Here is a 15,946-nt window from a genome sequence, read left to right as displayed (position 1 = left end):
AGGTGGACTCCAATTAAGCTGCAGAAACATCTCAAGGATGATCAGGGGAAACAGGATGCACCTGAGCTCAATTTGGAGCTTCATAGCAAAGGCTGTGAATACTTATGTACATGTGCTTTCTCAATTTTTTTATTTTTAATAAATTTGCAAAAATCACAAGTAAACTTTTTTCATGTTGTTATTATGAGGTGTTGTGTGTAGAATTCTGAGGAAAAAAATGAATTTAATCCATTTTGGAATAAGGCTGTAACATAACAAAATGTGGAAAAAGTGATGCGCTGTGAATACTTTCCGGATGCACTGTAAGTCTCCAAATAGGCTTTGACCGGCACTGTCTACATATAACTATATTAGGTTCTTGACTATCCTGTGGGCTAGCTCCTCAACTAACCCGCGGCAAGATCTTTATGGTACACTACTTGCCTCACTTCCTCCTGCCATGTAAGCCTTTGTCCAGCACTCCACACTAGACTCCAAGCTTGTTAATCTAACAACATGAAAGAAGCACTTAAACTTTCTTTTGGGATCATTTCTAAATTCTAGCTCTGAACCATTTCCTAGGCCAGGTGTGCCTCATAAAACTCTTGACATAAGCTCTCCATCACTCCTCTTTGTGTTCTGAAAACCCCTGATAATAGGTTGCAGGAGTGCATGCAAAGAGTCACATGCCTCAATACTATAGGTTAACTTCCCTGAAACAATAACTTGCTGGGCATATATCCATTGTTTATTATATTGGTATCCCTGGGTAGTCAAACCCATGTGGTTAAAAAACATTGACAAGACTAAATTTAGCTCTCGTAAAGAGTAATCATATCCTGCTTTTAGGTGCTGCCCTTGTGGATGCTGGAGAGACAATGAAGCGACTGGCTGAGGTGAAGGACTCTTTGGATATTGAAGTAAAGCAAAACTTTATTGACCCGCTGCAGAACCTATGCGACAAAGACCTCAAAGAGATCCAGGTATTTAGCAGTTGGCCCAAGAGGCAAAGCTGAGTTTTGACTTTGAGAAATCTGGTCTTGACTATAGATAAAATATCAGTCCTGTCTGCCTATATTTTCAGTTCAAGTGGAAACTCTCACAATTTGTTTCATTGTTGATATTTGACATAGCATCACCTAAAAAAACTGGAGGGTCGTAGGCTAGACTATGATTACAAGAAGAAGCGTCAGGGTAAAATCCCAGATGAGGAGGTGCGCCAAGCTCTGGAGAAATTTGATGAATCCAAGGAAGTTGCAGAGACCAGTATGTTCAACCTGCTAGAGACTGATGTAAGTATGCAGTGTCTGCCATCTCTATTTAACTGTTAACCTTCCATCTACTCCATGAAAGTCTGTGCAGTTAACTCAGAAAATGAACAGAGAATGATGGCGGTCTGTTTTTTTTTTTTTGTAGATAGAGCAGGTCAGCCAGCTGTCCGCTCTGGTGGAGGCCCAACTTGATTACCACAGACAAGCTGTTGAAGTCATGGAAGATCTTTCAGAAAAGTTGAAGATAAGGTACAGTTATGCTGTTAATGATGGGAAGTAGAGCTCCTGTACTACTGGTCTTCCATCCATGAAAAGTTGAATCATTTCAACCAGCTAGTTTTAAATTCCTGCCCTAATTCCAAAATTAGCATTTGTGGGGTTCTATAGCTTGGGTATTCTAGTCAGGGTCCAGAGGGACAGAATATTTCCTGCTTCCTTAAGCATTTTTGCAATTTTTTGCTTATACAGGATTAATGAAGCATCTTCACAGCCTAAAAGGGAATACACTCCAAAGCCTAAGCCAGTTTACAGCTATGGAGACCAAGATCAGTCGAATGGGGGGTTTTCTTATGGATCTTCAGCAGCAAGCCAACCCTCCAGTAAGGCACCAGGTGAGACCGCATAAGTGTTAAGTTAATGCGTATTGGAGAATTGCCAGCTGTGGTCGATTGTCAAACATTTTTTTGCTTTAATCTATCTTCTTTTTGCACTTTGATGTCAGCAGCTTCATTCCGCTCGGATCGACCAGTCCGTGCCCCCAGTGTCCGCAGCACCTGTAAGTTTCAGAGTAGCTTGGAGTGGACTGCTGTCCTGCTCTGTTGCTTGTTTTTGCCGCCTTCCACTAACCCTGCAGAGCTTCTACTATGAAGGGATACTCTGTGTTTCTATTTAGCCATCTGCTCCACTAACAAACTATTTAACTGCAGTTTGCTAACTTTCCGTTAGGTTTTACAGGCCGTACCTGCCAGTCCAGCATAAGCGAAGCATATGTGCCCAGGCATTGTGTGGATCAGTTTTAATACACCTTTCCTAAATACTTTTGTTTGCAGTTTGACTCTCTCTTGCTGAATATGAGCTTCAGTAATTAATGGCTGATTACCGTGGTGGATTTTCAAGTTCAGGCTTTTCTTCTGAGTTTGCTGCACCTGTGAGCTTGAATTGTTTTAATTAACTGCACTATTGTGAACTATTAGGCTCCTGAGCCTTATGGCCTATTGTAAATGCCCCTTCAGATAATTCATTATTCCAAATATGTCCCAATATGGTTAGCTACCCTTTGTTTATATGCAACACAGTGTAGGGAGATGTACCTTTCTGTCTTACAGCTGCTTTCTGGCATAATTATTCATTTAGCAGGCGGTTTTATCCAAAGCGACTTACAAATGAGAATTAATGTAATCGAATCAACATAAGGTAGAAGTTGATTTTGAAACAAATGTTATAGGTCACTTTATATGTTTTTCATGTAACAAGGTCTCTACAGTATGTATAACAGATGTGTGTACCTTTTCTGCACTGCTTTAAAAATAATCACAAAGTAAGTGAGAATCAGTATCTGATCATCAGTCTTTAAAGGGCTATAAAGTAAAGAATACAACTGATTTCAGAGCATTTAAGTGAAAAAGAATCATAACGTTATGCTGAGAAAAGTCATTTTTGAATCATTAAAATATCTTTATTGGTTTAGGAGATACTTGACACCAGTAGTGATGCACTGCACGATAACATGTAGTGAATACACTTGACCTGAGCATTCCTAGTTTTCATCCTCTTTCTCTGTACGTTTATCATTCATTTGCTCAGAGGTTGATGCGCTTGCTGCTTCCTGAGCAGCTCTTCTTTTCTCCACCCTAGCGGCCCGCTTCTTCTCTTCTCTCGTCGGCCTCTTTTTGCGTTAAAACTGATTAAGTCAGTGTTTGTGTTTCAGTCTGCCTCAAAAAGGATTTCAGATATGAAGGGGTAGAGGAAGTGACGGCCAAGGTGGTAGGGATGAGAACGGCGCCCATACCACGTGCCGCACAGCCTGCCTGCTGCCAAGAGTTGATTGTACAATAAAATAAAAAGAGGAATAATCTTGGAGGTCATCATCCCGAAAACGGATAGTAGAGGTCACGTAGTATATGTGTACCAAATTTCAGATCAATGGTTCAAACGGTTTGAGAGCTACAGATGATTTAAAATCCTTGATAGACAAATAAACAGCCATGGCAGCCTATTATATATAAAGACATTTTGCAAAAGCTTCCAAATGTTACAAATTGTGACTGCCACCATCTTTGAAGTAGCTACCAGATAGTTACAAATTTTTACAAATTATGTTTGGCCATCACTTATCCATACATATGAATAAATTAAAAAAAATTTCATATTTTTTTGGAATCTATGCAGCAACAACTTTCAAAATTCTGTCAGTATTTAATCTTCTCCTGTTGTAAGAGCCATTTCCTAGTCATCTGAGATTCATAAATGTTTTACTAAATGATAGTGCATAATTTATGGGAGCTTCCTATAAGCCCCATGAGTAGAATTGAATTGGTATATTCTAGCTATTTCTAACTGCTCTGAGTAAACATTATTCTCTGTTAGTGATCAGCCTTGTCATGTTTGATGTGTAGAGGACACATGGTTTTAAACCGTGCCTTTCCTGCCTTGTGAGTGTTGCGTACCTTGTGTGCGTGTTTTGTGTACTAAGAAACATGCAAGACAAGACACTTAATTGAAAGAGCTGCGCCGTATGTTTAAAGCATAAAGAAGTTAAGAATCTGTAAGTATAGAAGAAGAAGTAAAGAACTTTTAAGTATAGAAATAACTAAAGTTTTACAAGAAGAGCTAAGTTTAGAGAAGATACATTTTTCTTTTTTTTTGCATTTTATTCTACATGTGTAACAACTTTTTTCTATATTCTTGTGTGAATTATTTGCTTTGAATTTTCACTAAATATTTTTAAAACAAACTTTTGGACTGAGAGATTTCTTTCGGCACACGTTTTACCCGTGCCAAGAAGAAATGTTAAGACACAAAGAAAAGATAAAAGTGGTGCGCCTAGTTCAAAGAGTATGTCTTCTTCTTTATGCGGTGTCCTTGCATAGTGGACTCGCACAAGAATTCTCCTGGTCTTTAATAAAGTAGGGATTCACATGTTATAGTCTGCAAGTATAGCTTAAATATTATCTTCTAGCATTTAAATCCTTACCCTGTTTTTCGTTTTCTGCGTTTCTTGCTAGTGTGTTTTTGTGAAAGCATTTTGAGTGGGTGGTTAGAGTTCACCAGGCACCAAGAAGGCAGTTGACATCTAATGTCTAATTACTCATCACATCCTATTAAAGTGTTGAATCACTTTCTGTTCCTCTTTATGCAGTTTTTGTTGAATTCACATTTGTTGCTCGACTTTGAGGGATACAATCTCAACTTCCACCCACACACAGCCTTTCAATTTAGAATGGCATTTTGAAGACACCCCTCTTTGACAACACTCAGGACGACTTGAAAGCCTGATGTGAACCTACATCTGCCTGTGTGCATTTTTATGCCTGTCATGTTAGTGAAATGACGTCAAATGTCCCCAGGTCACCGGGTGCACATTTTAGTAGTCCTTCCCCATTTTTGGTACTTCTTCATACCGTACATTGAATATACGAAGTTAAACTCTTAAAAGACACTGTTGGCCAAATGAAGAATAACCTGCCAGAAGAGACTTGACTTGTAAGTGTTCAATTTTATTGGCGGCCTAGGAGTTCTAGCTGGACTGCTGATAATTGTGTCCTGTTACTGCATTTTTTTTTAATTTGGCAATTTGGTTTTATATTTTGAGTATTCTTCAGTAGTTACTGGTTGCACATGCCATTCAACTTTGTCTTAACCTATTTTTTTAGTTAAATAAGTAATCTGAAATAAGTTCTTTAAAATATGCCTGAACATTATATTAAAAATTTAATTAAATACTGCAGTGTGTCCGTGACATTAATTGATTTAAATAGGTTTAGGGAATGTGCAGCGCACACTTGGACATCTGCTAAATATTTTTCAAGTTTCTGAATCCAGATTGTAGTGGGAATAGATGATCATGTTCACATTCAACGTGTTAATAATGGTTGTGTGTTCACAGCTTTGGAGATCTGTTGTTCCACTCCCAACATTTTCTCCATCATAATAGTGTTAAAAGAAAAGGTTGGTATTTCTTCACAAACATGCTACATATGCAGTTGCCACACAAATTTTGCTTAAAATGCATTGTTCTAAAATTATGCGCTTTGTATAAATTAAAAAAAAATTAAAAAATTCTTCCCTGCTCTGGTGCTTTGCAATGGAAACTATGGGGCATGGAGGAAAAGTTTAAAAACTTACCAAATCTGCCCGTTTTTTCAAGCCAAGAAAGTTGTTGATTATTGATCCACACCTTCTGAGTTTACGGCACATGTCTGTGACAATAAAAGGAACCTGGAAATAATAATTTTATCACATACTAACTGTTCCCTGTGGCTCCCCCCATGTAGTAGTGAAACAGGATAAACTTTAAAAATCAATAAAAAAAAAAAAATGTAATTCTGGCCAAGTGGAAGGTAGGTACGGTTCAACATCAACCGTTGCCACTGTATCTGATCGTGTTCATCTCTGATGGGAGAGCGTCCCTCGCTTGGGGACAAAAGCATGTGGCCGTGATATCTCTGCCATTCAGCAGCTACCCTCTAAAAGACACACAGCTCTGATCTTTCTCTCTCTCTCTCAAAACGTCAAACGTTAGTCCTTGAAAATCACTAGATTATAATGTCTGTTGAACAAACAGGTATCGCTTGCTAATCGAAGGCAAAGTATGCTTTAACATGTGGTAAGAGGCAGACCGACTTGAACAGACACTGGCACGCAAGTCAGGAGGGTCCCGTCCGGCTCCCCACTCCTGAGGTCACGCTTCCCCCTCCCCTCGGCCCGCAGCCTCTATCTCGGATTCTTGCAAATAAATCGGTACCGCAAACAAACTCGCATAAACTTGGCGCGATGGGAGAAGTCGCAAAATCAACCAGAATGTTCAAGCAAATTATAGAAAGAAAAGATCTAAATCCGTTAAGTAGTTCTCTTGTGTAAAGCAGCCAGAAATACAGACAGATGTTGGATTTTATATAAATATGTAGATTTCTGGTACTGTTTTGCTTGTGATAAGGATATGTTTTCTACTTCCTTGTGCAAATTCTTGCATAAATATGGAAGTAAATTGAAACAAAACCAAGCACATGGCATGTTTACTATGATATAGTTTGTTGTGAGAAAACCAATGCTAGGGGGCATGAAAGGGTATTGTGCAGGAAGACCAAGTGCTAAGCTAACGCACACACAGCTGGTCTTTTTTTTTTTTTTATTAAATTGAAGAATTTCATAAGATTGACATTTTTCTGTTTAAAATTGACATGTATAAGCTCTCTCTCTATTATAAAAAAAATATCCTGGAAAGGAAAAGCAGGGCGACGAGACGTGATCTTCTCGGAAGACACTTAAAGACCCGCGAGACGCAAACAATATCAAATAAGAGCACGGCCAGCCAAACACTCAGTTGTGTCAAGGCACGCAGCACACACAGATCCTGTGCTCTCAGCACATATAAAGTGTATAAGGACAGTACATTCTAGATGAAACGTCAATGACTAAGCAAAGAAGAAAGAGCAGCGCAGAGAAAAGAGACCCAAAAGCGTTGGAGTGAAAAAAAGGCAGATAAGAGATTATGAAAGCAGTGGAATTCGAAAGGCTCAAACAAACAATGGCGCGATGCACATGCAGAGAAAGGTAAAGAATATGAAAGCAGTAAAATTCAAAAGTATTGTAGCATCCCAGCCAGGTTAAAGCCTTTTTTGTTTTAAGTGACTGTTAGGTCTGATTGAGGGAGGGCGGAGTACAGCATGGAAGACTGATAGCGGGGTATTGATTAATGCGGTGGGGGGAGGCGAGACCCAGAGGATGAGGGGTTGGAGAAGGTGCTAGAAAGTTGTGTTTGGGGTTACGAAGTTGTGATTGTTCAAGTAAAACTTTTGTGACACTTTATTAAGTCACTTGCTACAGTATCAAAAAAAAAAAAAAAGGAAATTAATCATCAGGACCAGGTGTAATTGAAAAAATAGCAGGACAAAGCGAGGTCAGCAATAAAAAGCAAAGAGCAGAAAACAAAGTCTTTTTGCCTTCGCATCATTCAGTGCATAAAACGTAGATTTACACAATAATGGACCATACGCTATGAGAATCTGTGGTCCCAGAACAGTTAAAGCAACGACAAGTTTAATTTCAAAGAAAATACAGTTCGGTCAGGTGTATATTTATGATCATGGAGAAGCGATCACAACGCAAGCAACAGAGACACGAAGTGGCAAAAAGGACAGCGACTGTACAGGCTTTTAAATGATCGACGGGCAGCACGACAGCAGCTGCCCCCCTTCACAACGCGAGCAGCGTTATACGTCCTGTTAGAAAGACATTTAACCACGCCAGGGGCCAGAAATAAAGAACAAGTATTGTTTTTACAAAAGTTTTTAAAGTAAAAGTGAAAATAATGCATATGTAACAATTCCCATGAAAATAACAATCTTTAAATTGTAAATCCGGTAAACCAAACCCAGGAGTGGGCGAGCGAAGTGAGCAGGGGGCAGAGCCCCCTAGTTTTACAAAAACTTTAAGTAAATAGCGGAGAAGGGCAGCCACCTGCACCAGCTTATATCTCCACTTGTTTTTAAATATATAAATGTGGTCCAATTCTTTTGATCAAGTGAATTGACCAGTTGAGTGTAAAGCTACCCATGGACCTACTGTAGTTCCTGCTTTATCTTCTACAGTCATATACAACTGGACAAATATGTTGGTACCCCTCCTCGAGAAATGAATAACCCATAATTGTCTCTGAACAAAAATAATTGGTACCTATCATTTTTTTTATTCTATATTTAACAAAAATTAGACTTTAGAGTTTTGATTCAACAGAATATTTCAGTTGATAACGCATTGGCACCATTGATGGGACCCTTCACGTAATATTTTGTTGCACCACCTGTACAGGTCATCATTGCAGACAAACAATTCCTGGTACTCTCCATGACTTCTGCACCTGTCGACAGGTCGTTTGGCCCACTCGTCCTGAGCGGACTGCTGCAGGTGCGTCTGGTTTGAAGGGGGTCTTCTCCTGACCGCATGTTTCAGTTATTTCCATAGATGTTCGTTAGGATTCAAATCAGGGCTCAATTTCTTGTTCTTTGCCATTCTTGGGTGCTTTTCGCTGTGTGTTTTTTCTTGTTATCCTATTGGCAGGTCCATGACCTGTGACTGAGACGGAGCAGCCCCAAAACATAACCAAACCATCTTTCACAGCAGATGTGGTGTTCTTTTCTTTGAAAGCTTTATTTTTTTTTTTTTCATCTGTGGACATGAAGCGGATGTGATTTGCCAAAATGCAGCAATCTTGTCTCATCTATCCACAGGACATTCTGTCCAAAGCATTGTGGCTTGTCAGTATGCATTTTAGCAGATTCTGGTCTGGCTTTCAACAATGCAGTCCTGCTTTGATATCGAGCCCATTGTCACTCACATAGCGACGGGTGGTGCAATCGGACCTTCTTTGGAAGTTGTCCTTGACTTTTCATCTGCTAATCTCACTGTTCTTCTGACCATTCTGGTATCCGTTTTCCTCTTGTGGCCACGTCCAGGGAGGTTGGCTACTGTCCCATGGGACCTTAAACTTCTTAATAGTTTTTGCAACTGTTGTCACAGGAACATCAAGCTGCTTTGAGATTGTCTTCTAGCCCTTTGCCTTTAACATGCTTGTCTATCATTTTCTTTCTGATCTCGTCAGACAATGCTCTCCTTTTACTTTTCTGGTCCTGGGGACACACAATGACATCAAACAGCAGAGTGGTGACTTTTCTCCATTTAAGTTAGCTGAATGACTTATTGCATGATTGGAGACATATGTGATATGAATTCAGGAAAACAACAAGTTTGAAAAATCCCTCAAATCCAATTACTGATGATATTTTCTAGGGGTACTAACAAACGTGTCCAGGCCATTCTATAATCTCTTTGTAGAATTAACAACACTTGATCTCTTTACACACACTTGCTTTACTTTACTCGACAACATCTCAAAGGCATTTGGGTACACAGTGGACAATGGCTGTTCATGTCATCACTTTTCAGGAGGCAGATGAAACATTTTTAATGAGCTGTAAGAGGACCAACAAATTTGTCCTCATCTATACATGACCTGTAGCCAACTCACCTCGCACCAGGTCCGTATAAGAGGGGGCAGGCTGAAAATGTCCATTGCTGGCCTCTTCTGTCAAGCATAAAAGGCACTGGTTACAGTGCTTTAAGCTTGTCATTTAACAGTTGTGTCCCTCTTATCTTGAGAATATCATCATGGCATAATACAAAACAAGGAAAAGGTAGAATAAAGCTTACTTTGTTACTGAATCTTCTAAGACTGACTATCACAATCTGCTTATACTGGTTCCTCTGCAATTACATATGTTAGCGAGTAGATAAAGGCTATTTATCTTTACTGCAACCTGCCTGTGTGTTTCACTGGCACTGATTCAGGTCCTTTAGGGATACAAGTTCTCAGAGTTCTCTTTTTTTCGTAGTCTAAGAGTACGCCTACTGACCTTCAAGTCGCTGCCCGATCTGCCCCTTGCATCATAGGCACTCTGGGTGTGCAGGTACACCCCAGTACGCAGATAGTATCTGCTCTACTTTAAAGCTCAAACACGGAAGTGCCAGTACAGAGTAGTGCAAACCAACTGTCAGTCTCACAGTTACTTTAATACTCATTCGTTAAGAAGACCCTGAGGTGCTTGGTCTCCTTCTTTTAGTACAGATACTTCCACTCTAACCTGCAGGGAGTTAGCAAATCTTCTCCAGGAGTACATTATGATTTCAAGAGTTGTAGATGACAATTAGGAGACCATTCTCATCCTGACCGCTGCAGACTCCTCTCTGAAGTTCTCCCATCTGCTCCAGATAGGAGTCCTGTGAACCCAAAAGGAGAAGTGTTATCTGCAAACTGCAGAGATGCAATGATCAGTTTCTCAAGCTTGATACCTTAAATGCAGCCTGGTTTTGGATGGGTTTAAAGCCATATGCCATCATACCACTATATACTACAATTTTATCGTAGCTCATTACTCCATCTTGTGGATGGAAATGCTAGTGCGGTGCCTGAGACGATTGTGTGGTGCGTTTGTGCTGCCAAATGACAATAACAAAGATTCTCCTGTAGGATCTGTTCTAGTAATGGTGTTGTTGTTTTTTTGTTATTTTGTATTTGAATATGTAAAACCTCTAAAAGTGTCTTCTGCTATTCTGAGTAGTTTACATGCAACTAAATGATCTCCAGAAACAAGCATGTGATTAAAAGCCACATTGTGGGTTAGATGCACGTTTTTGTCTGCACAAATCTGAAGATTTATCGCTTGCCATTTGTCTGCTTACTCATGTGTGATACAAATCTCAAAGGAGTGGAAAGGATCTTTTCAACAAAATCGTCTATCTAGGCGTGCTAGGAGTCCCTTTCTTGGTTTAAATCGGAATAACTCCTTGGCAACACACCAGGTCTGAGCTATCAGAATTTTACTTTGGATTTTCCAAAGTCAGGGATCTGGTGTATCTCCAATTATAAATGCTTGCCACTGTATGTCTGTGAATTAACTAAATGTCTGCAGTAATTCAGCATTGACTCCATTTTCCTCATTAGTAAAAGCCTCAATTTCAGTAATGCAAAACCAATGCAAATGTGATTACTGTACCTAAGAGTTAGAAATTATTAACCAGGCTGGTGCATTTTCAAGTGTTTTGAATGATCATTAGACAGCAATAAGCGCGTGTCCTCTGATACTGAATATAAATCTGCCATTTTGAAATGCGTAGAGAGCTTTATTGATCATTGCTAACATTCCCAAAACTTAAGATACTATAAATACAGAAACCAAATTCAGTAAAGTGCCCATTTACATATCTGATGAAGAGTTTAGAGGCATTGAGAATGTGCCGCCATGACGGCCTTCTAGCACAGAACAGTAGATTAGGTATATGTAAAAAATCCCAAAAGAAATGTGCAGAGTAAGTTTTAAGAAATGTGAAGGTTGGACGCCTCCTCTTCAGATGGGATGGCTAAAAAAACAATTGAATGTGTAAGACCTTTAAATTTTCTGTTTATTTTAGGCTTTTATTTTTCAGTAATGCTCTGTGTTCCTTCACCTCCATTATAAAGCACCAGTGTGAGCAAGATAGGTTTTCAGCTTTATAGAACATGCTTAAATTAAGAATAGTTTCTCGAGTGGCAAATGCATACGAGGGGAGTACCCAAAAATAACCGGAACTGAAAAAAAAAAATATTAATTTAATAATTTTTACTTACTGAAACTTTAGTCTCCTTCAAAGTACTCTCCATGTGAATGAATGCACTTCTCCCAGCGGTTTTCCCACTGGTAGAAACATTTTTTGAGTTGCTGAAGAGGAACGTTGTCCAATGTCTGCAGTGATTTTTTCTTTGACTTCCTCCACAGTAAAAAAAAAAATATTTTCCTTTGAGATCTTTTTTCATATGCGGGAACAAGAAAAAGTCGCATGGGGTAAAGATCAGGCGAGTAAGGACAGGTGGCAAGATCTCCCAGACACACAAGTCAATTCAGAAATCCCTTCAATAGTTCGATGGCGATCTCCGTAAATGGCATTGCGAACGTCTTGAAGATTTTCGTCATTTCTAATTGTGGAAGGTCGGCCAGATCTTGGTTCATCTTCAAGTGACATTTCCCCTTGTTTGAAATGCAAAAGACACTAGTAGACCTGTGTTTTACTTAAAGCTTCCTCTTTAAACACAGTTTCAATCATTACCTCAGTTTCAGCAGCTGTTTTCCCTAAGAGAAAACAAAATTTTACGCAGACTCGCTGTTCTTCATGATCACCCATCACAAAAATCGCAGAACACGTTTAGTAAGCACCAAGAAAAACCGACACGGAATACCATACAAACAATACAGAGCAACATCTCTTGGCAGACTGCTACAGAATACTGTAAGCTATGCTACACCTAAGTCTAGATTGTGTGCCAGGTACAGATTCCGGTTATTTTTGGGTACCCCCTCATATACAGCATGTTTATGAAGAACTAATTTCGACTTGAACTTGTCCTTCAAGCTATATATAGAACCCGCAGATCTCAAACTGATGAACTTATTAGACTAAGTGCCAGGCCTTTAAACTACAAAACAGTTTTCCTATGGTCTCCTATTAGCTTCTTCATCTTTTACATCTCTAATTTACATGTGGTAGGAATGCCTCTAGCACTGGCCTGATACGTGTTTTCTTTCAGTCAGTCAAAGCATACTATTATAGTAGTATTAATAATTAAATTTAAAACAATGCTCAGCAGCACAAGCTGTGAATCTATGATAGCCTGTTGGCAACAACTTCATTGATTTAAAGCAAGTGAAATATCTTAATTTCATCTTGAACATTCAACACTAGAATAATAGATTATAGCTTGGTGGAGCTGCAGACTTCTCCTTTTGTTCATATCCAGAAGCCACACCACCTGCACTTGCCACCTTTATGATGACCAGGGCTGAGTAGAGCTGCTTCATGGGTGGGACGCACTGCTTCCAGAATGGCTGCAAATGACATGCAGTGCATTTTCTTAACCACAGACACTTCAGAAGAGGTCAGCTACCTAAAGCTAAGCATGTTCACACCCAGCCAGTACCTGGATTGGAGACCATCTAGCAAAAGCTTGGATTGCTGCTGGAAGAAGTGTTGTTGAGGCCAGCAAAGGGCGCTTACCCTGTAGTCTGTGTGTGGATTCCAATGCCCCAGTGCAGTGACGGGGGACACTGTGCTGTGAATATGGCACCATCCTTTGGATGAGACATAAAACCGAGGTCCTGACTCTGTGTGGTCAGTAAAGATCCCTGGGTATCCTTTGTACAGAGTTGGGTTTATCCCAGTGTCTTGGCTGAATTTCCCATCACGGCCCCATTGACTCTGGCTCCCTGTTTTTAATTGGCTATCTCTCTCACCACTTCACCACCTAATAGCTAAGTGTACTGGTGCAATAAAGACTTCCATTGCATTATCCACATTAGTGGTGGTTGAAGTGGTTCCCCCTATCTAAGAGCTTTGAGTAGTGAGAAGAGTTCTTTAAAAATGTAATTAATTATTATTATTGTTTGTGTGCCATTGCCGTTTTTGCTTGTCCTACCTAAGAATCTTCACAAAACAACACTATTTTTGTACAAAATTGGGGAAAATTGGCATTTGTAAGCGAGAGTTTATGATTCCGTCGGAAGGGTTGTTTAATCTTTTACTTACTCAGACAAATGATGACGGTGCTTAATGTATATTAATTATATCTGTGCATTCTGAAACGACAGTGAACGTATCTCACAGTGACACAACATTACGGACAGTTGTATTACTCACATGGTGATGAAATACCCACGAGTGCTTTATAAGGGGGCTGGGATGATACTGATCTCATTATCTTGACAGATAGATAGAAACTTTATTAATCTTCTGGGAAATTGCTGGTGTGGGCATGTTGTCATTTTTGATATGAGTGCAAAGTTTATTCCTCAGATCTTTTATCGCCTACGCCCACCCACTCCAGCATTTTAGACTTCATCACAGACTTCTCCGTTGATATCGTGTCTTCATGAAGCAAGTTTCTGTGAGGTGGTTAATTGGCTTACCTTTATTGAAAAGCAGGATCAAGTAGTTATGCATTTAATACAACACATCCATTTGTGATTTTGTCTTGTGACCCGCTTCATAAAAGAGATTCAAGGTTTTGTGAAATGATGGTGTAACTCAGCTTGCAGTGATACTGATTGAAAACGAAAGGCAGAGGCATGTACTGTATATACAGTGCAATTTGTTTCTGAAATAAGTAAGAGATGGTTTTTTTTTTTATAGTTATATGTGCACAAGCTCAGGAAGTACTGCATAGGCTTTATAATCCCGTATGGGAAGCCACCATGTCAGTGACTAGGCAAATAAGAATAATTCAGAAGTCACTAAACATGATCCAGTTTGTATAAATGGTATGGGGTTAGGGTTAATTTTCTGAAAGAGTACACTCACTGAGGAAATTATTAGGACCGCTACACTAAAGGCGCTTTTCCACTGCATAGTACGGCACAGCACGGTTCAGTACAGCTCACCTTGGTTCGGCTCAGTTCGGCTCGGTTTGTGTTTCGACTGCAGTTTAGTACCGCTTTAGAGTGGGCGGGATTATTCACGTGTCGTTATAGTTGCGCCGCCTCTACTGCCGTGACACCGTGGAACTTTTACAACAACACGCAGACAACGACAACACTTTAGCTCGACGACGCGCAAGGGTAAGCATCTAAAAAAAGCACATAACTAGCTAACTTTTATCACTGTTGCAAAGCATAAAATGAACTTAACTGCCAGTGTAACATTAAAATGCTGATTCTGTATATTACAGATCTTCCACATTTTGCAAAAAAGTCACCGCAACAGACCATCTGTTTGGACATTTAACCGTGCCTCAGAGTGGTGGGATGTTGTTGTTCCCGGTTTTACAAACACTCAGTGGCTGGAGAACTTTCGAATGTCTGAAGAAACATTCATCCACTTATGCAACAAACTGCGTCCAGCGATGGAGAGACGGGACACAAACTTCCGCGTGTGTGTACCTTTAAAGAAAAGAATAGCCAGTGACGCAGTAATGACGATTTTCTCCGGCCAATCAGTGACCAGCAGAGTTTACACGCCACGCTTTTGGTAACGGTTCGGCGCTTGGAACCTCGGCTGAGGTGGTACTAAAAAAAGGACCAGGTACCAGGTACTGTTCCCAGTGGAAAACCCCCCAAAAGTGAGCTGAACTGAACCGTGTCGTGCCGTACTATGCAGTGGAAAAGCGCCATAATACTGGGTACTCAGTACCCAAAACAGCCTCAGTTCTTCATGGTGTGGATTCCACAAGATATTGCAAACACCCCTTTGAGGTTCCGGTCCATGTTCTTGGTTGTATCGCACCATTTCTGCAGGTTTGTCCCCTGCAAAACCACATCTGAAAGGTGTTCTGTTGGATTCAGATCCAGTGACCAGGAAGGCCACTGAGGAACACTGAACTTGTTGTCCGATTCTTGGAACCAGTTGGAGACAGTCTATGCTTTATTACATAGCATATTATCAAGCTGGAAGTAGCCATTAGAAGATTGGCAAATTGTGAGCATGAGTGTGGTCAGCAACAATAATCAAATAGGCCATGGCATTCAAGAGATAATAGTTTGGTGTTAACTGGTCCAACGTGCGCCAGGAAAACATTCCCCACACCGTTACACCACTCTCGACGGCCTTGATTGCTGACACAAGGTATGTCATATTGTTGGCACCAAATTCTGAGCCTACCGTCTGTATGTCTCGGCAGAGACTGAGATTCATCAGACCAGGCTGCCCCTTTTTCCCTGCCTACTGCAGCCTCAGCTTTCTGTTCTTGGCTGTCAGGTGTAAAGTCCGACGTGGCCTTCAGCTGTTGTAGCCCATCCATTACAAGGTTTGACGCATGGTGCATTTTGAGATGCTGTTCTGCTCACCACAGTTGTACAGAGCGGTTATCTGAGTTACCATAGCCTTTCTGTCGGCTCAGACCATTCTGGCCATTCTCCTGTGACCTTTCTCATAAACGAGGTGTTTCTGACAAAAGAACT

General features: G+C 40.2%; 1 protein-coding gene across 3 annotated transcripts in view; it reads left to right on the top strand.

The window, feature by feature from the left end:
- sh3gl1b (SH3-domain GRB2-like 1b) overlaps positions 1–15,946 on the top strand; it is a 101,331-nt gene that overhangs the window by 77,342 nt on the left and 8,043 nt on the right. The window contains exons 5-9 of one of the 3 annotated variants that reach the window (XM_039766976.1): positions 829–962; positions 1,113–1,271; positions 1,396–1,499; positions 1,719–1,861; positions 1,975–2,025. In XM_039766976.1, coding sequence (XP_039622910.1) covers positions 829–962; positions 1,113–1,271; positions 1,396–1,499; positions 1,719–1,861; positions 1,975–2,025 — 591 coding nt within the window. Of the gene's footprint in view, positions 1–828; positions 963–1,112; positions 1,272–1,395; positions 1,500–1,718; positions 1,862–1,971; positions 2,026–15,946 lie in introns of all 3 variants that reach the window. The other 2 variants (XM_039766975.1, XM_039766977.1) reach the window with 2 other exon arrangements.

The sequence above is a fragment of the Polypterus senegalus genome, chromosome 10 (genome assembly GCF_016835505.1).
Source record: "Polypterus senegalus isolate Bchr_013 chromosome 10, ASM1683550v1, whole genome shotgun sequence".
Lineage (NCBI taxonomy): Eukaryota > Metazoa > Chordata > Cladistia > Polypteriformes > Polypteridae > Polypterus > Polypterus senegalus.
This window is presented reverse-complemented; position numbering and strand designations above follow the sequence as displayed.